Raw genomic sequence first — 4,434 nt, forward strand, 5'->3', positions numbered from 1 at the left:
TCGTTAAAGTGTGATCAATGTATAAAATACATTTTAATAAGGTCTTAATGAGTGCAGATTGTTTGTGGAAAATATTAACACCTCTGCCAAAAAATTTCTTTTCATGAGCTGCTCCATGCCATCAAGACTGAAACACATGTGCTTAGATATCTCTAGCTGTATAAGGTCCCTAGATATTATATGAGGTCTGCATCTGCATACAACTGTAGAACAATGGTTTTAGATTTCCCCCAAATGATCAAAGCAGTCAGCACCTGCCCAGACTGTCCATATGTCACACTGCACCATCTCAGTGAATGGCTGAGTCTGCTTCAGAATGTGATGCCAACCACTGACAAAGACTTCCCATTTTACAACAAGGTTACCCATTTTACACATGCATGGGCAGCATAAATCATATATTTATAAACTATGCAAATACCGAGCGATAGGCACAAATAAATATTTAAGTCACTTTGGAAAAGAAAAGATGAATTATTGCTAACAGTGGGGTAGACAAAGGCAATGTGCTATCTTTACTGGCAGCAAGGAGCTTAACACAAATTAATTATTCATATCTTCTATGTCATTGTTTTGTACTAGATTCCAGTAACTCCTTTGCTTCATTTATTTTCATTGCCATATAAGATGAGCCACCTGCAAAGAGAAACACAGGAGGTTTAATAAGTGGAATGTGAAAAAAAAACGATCAAGCAATATATCAAGGAGGAAAACTTATTCAAAAGACGAACAAAAGTACTATGAAAAAGTTTACAGCTAAAACTTTTGTTTGTTTGTTTATGGTAGAGAAGGGTTGTAACCTCTTTCAGGTTTTCATTGTCTTCTATGTAGCCGTGATTCATCCCCTGTATTTGGGTTGGTGACCATTATCACTGGGACTAAAAGTTAGGGGAAATACAAAATTTTGAGTTGTCACTAGAACAGCAAAGAAAGGAAAATCTTCCAACGGGGACATGTGTTCTGGTGACTACGGTCTATAAGGTGGGGGTAGCTAATAGAGATTAGTCATATTCAACTGGACTTGTCCTGTAATGTTGAAGCATTTGATGGCTTCTCTAAAGCAGGCTATACAAGGTACAAATTCCAGCCAGTTCTTGATGAACTAACCAAAATTCACACAGTGGGTGCCCCTGTTGGCACCATTCAGCCTGGCATTCCTCGGATCAGCTGATCGAAGGAGCAGGTTGGAAAATTCTCAGGCAAACAGAGCTTGCAGCCAATCAGCTCATAAGTTGATGGAAGAATCTGTTATATTTTCTTTGTTTGGCTCGCAGGTTGAAACTGTCACTTAATCCAATCACCATGGAATGTGTAAATGACGACTGTCCAAGAATAGAATGGGGAGGTGTGAAAGTTGTGGGACCACCCTGCTCTACATAATCTCATCTCAGGCCCTCTGCAAAGATGTTCATTCATTGATTTACATGGCTAAATTGATGTCTAATCACCAGGTAGAGATGCTAAAACAGCTTTATATGTTCAAGACAAATGGTTTTGAAGTCCCACTCCCCTGTTCAGTGGTTGTTTCAGTTTGGTTCCCAAGAGGCGTAAAAGAGGTCAGCTGTATCAATTGTCCTCTCTCTGCAAAGGGTATTAAGATATTCTTTTGAGGACTAGCAGACTGTAAGGCTATTAAGACTGTAAGAAAGCCTATGAAATGAGATAAGACTTTTGAAGCCAAACAGAGCTCGACAGTACAGCAAATATGTTCCATGCTGGACCTTTGTCTCAACACCACTTATACTTAAATGACGTACAAGGATCACGTCTACAGGTAGCAACATGGCTGGCGAAGACATACAGCAGGTTACATAGCCAAACCAGCTAGGATGAATGAGGCCTTGAAAAGGGTCTCTAACCTCTTGTCAACTGGATCATTGAACACTGGAAAATTCTCAATAGGGACCATCAGATTCTTGTGCAGACAGTAACCACCCACTTTGAGAAACCCGTTCTCTATAGAATATTGCTGAGCAAAGTGCTTTGGGGAGATGGAGTTTTTCAGGGTGAGGTCAGCTGTCGTACAGCAGGTACTCTACGAGTGTACAGTAAAGGTCTTAGCAGGCTTGGCCAGTTTTAGTGAACCCATGCTGGTGCCGTTAAGTCTAGAGTGTCCAATAACCTGAAGGTAGCTGCATATAACCCATGGTCTAGGACTGAAAGTCCTGTGCACTGTACTGTACGAATAAGGAATGTATATTTTTTCCTGAAAATCAAATTACTCATCAGATTCCTGCATTTCCTAATAACATATCCCTAACTGAACTTTCATAGTACATGATGATTTGCCAAGAATTTTTTTTTCTTAAATAATATATCCAAATATTTTAAAGCAAAGTAACAAACGGTATTGCAAACAGTTTTACTTACTTATCCAACAATATAACCCATACCCTAATATATATTTTATAGGAAGCCACAAACATCATTACAAGTCACAAAGGACATTAAATGCAATATCACACACTATGCATGGTTATTTAAAATAACGATTTAAAAGCACAAGACCACAGGCAAAGCATCTTTGTCTAGTTATAGCTCCACGAACAAGACATCTTAAAAGCAGGACATTCAGGAGACAATAATACATATGCACAGTATATTAAGCACAAACAATTGCTGCTCTAAGGGAAAGGGGCCCATATATTGATCTGAATACTGGTCTTGGTATTTGTTCTCCGATTTATATGAAGCTGGCAATACACATCAACAAATTCGCTCAGTGGGTGGTCCTGACGCTTTTCCTTCTAGCATTGTTTGATAAGAAAAGCAAGAGTCAGATGGAAATTTTTCAGGTGAACAGTGAAGGCAGCCAATTTGCTGCCGCCACTGTTCAGGTATTTGGACAGTGGCACGCCCCCCGCTATCAGAGTACAATAGCCCAGCAGGAGATTAATTTATATTGTTATTTTTTTAGGTTCAGCACACAGGTTGACAACAGTGAATGGCCAGCTTAACTATTTTACAGTGTATATGGTTCACAGAACAATGAAACCTTCTCTATAACTAGAACAAAGAGGTAATACAAGTAGAATATGTACAAGCATGTGAATCCAAATTCTTATGCAGGCTGCGGATTAAAGCAGTTAAATTAATCAGGGAGCAAAGGTATGCAACAGTGCATGAATCCCCCAGAAATCACGGACAATAGAACTTGCGTGATGTGGAAGTTAAATGAAATATACATTATTTACACTAAAAATATGAAATATGCATTTGCTTTATCGTATATCGCAGAAGCATTACGTTTCACGCAGAGCCGAAATGATAATCGGCTGGTGACTTGTTCATATGCTCTTTATTTGTCACTGTGACCCAAAATCACCAAACTTCACAGAGTAAGCTGAACCCTAATTACTGGCAAGGTCAATTGCAGATATTATGTGCAGTTTGATGAATTCCAGCATTAAAGCCGTAATATCCCATCTTGGGGAATGGCAGTTAAAATCTCTCCTGACTCAGTTTTCAATGTAATCTGCTCTAAATCCTCAATTTAGAAGAAAAATTCAGTCATCGAGTGTCAGTGTGGTCTCAGCTAATTAATGGAAAGAAATATCAGCTTATCGGCAGGCTGTTGAAGTCTTATCACACTGGTAGTCCTGGAGTAAATGTGTTTTTGATGATCAGCCTACAAAGAGCATTATTTGTTTTATGTAGAACCCTCACACACAGGTAACAATAATGAAATAATGTTCATGCAAATGTAGCCAATGTTATTACACCACAGTGTGCAAGCCATAATAACAATTCCTGCCACAAGTATAAGCCTCCAGATCTCATCTCAGGAATAAAGGCTGTACTTCCTACACAGAAAAACCATACATATGTTTTTGCAAAAGATTACAGAAACACTATTACACTAAATATCGTCTTAACTCAACCATGCCTAATGTAAATGTTCTTTTATTTGCAGCACTTGCATAGCACCCGTATCTTCAAATATTTTCTAACGTAACAGGGTTCTGAACTACTGACCACCTCTGTTCCCAAAGGAACAAGTGGTTAGGACATCTCTGGCTTTGATATTTTTATTCACCGATCCAGGAGAAGCGTACAGGTTAGAAATTCAGAATTCTAATCTGCATCCTGATCCAGGTCAGTGCCTTTGAACGCCATTGGACAACCAAGAAGGTGAGGTAAGGCGCATCAGTTATTTGATTGGCTGTCTAACACACCATATGAACAATTGTTATCAGTGCACAACCAGTGGGAGTGCATGACAGTGTGTTAAGGTGTATTGCAACACAAGTGCGTTGGCATGCCATTGTGACACTGTGACAACAGTGTAAATAAGGAAAGATATAGCACATTATTTCCCATAACAGTTATTATGTTTAGTCTTGTGACTTAGAAATAAAGAAAAATATGGTAATTCATGACTAACATCTAAGAGCATTGAGCAATCCCCCCCCCCCTAAAAAAAACGCCCCAATT

General features: G+C 38.9%; 1 protein-coding gene across 1 annotated transcript in view; it reads right to left on the minus strand.

The window, feature by feature from the left end:
- Positions 1 to 364: 364 nt before the first annotated feature.
- The window catches only part of DNAJC15 (DnaJ heat shock protein family (Hsp40) member C15), a 36,045-nt gene continuing 31,975 nt past the window's right edge, over positions 365 to 4,434 (minus strand). The window contains exon 6 of the mRNA XM_018556609.1: positions 365 to 636. Coding sequence (XP_018412111.1) covers positions 566 to 636 — 71 coding nt within the window. The 3' untranslated portion in view covers positions 365 to 565. The remainder of the gene's footprint in view (positions 637 to 4,434) is intronic.

This window comes from Nanorana parkeri, unplaced genomic scaffold (assembly GCF_000935625.1).
Source record: "Nanorana parkeri isolate BGI_ZX_2015 unplaced genomic scaffold, ASM93562v1 scaffold243, whole genome shotgun sequence".
Lineage (NCBI taxonomy): Eukaryota > Metazoa > Chordata > Amphibia > Anura > Dicroglossidae > Nanorana > Nanorana parkeri.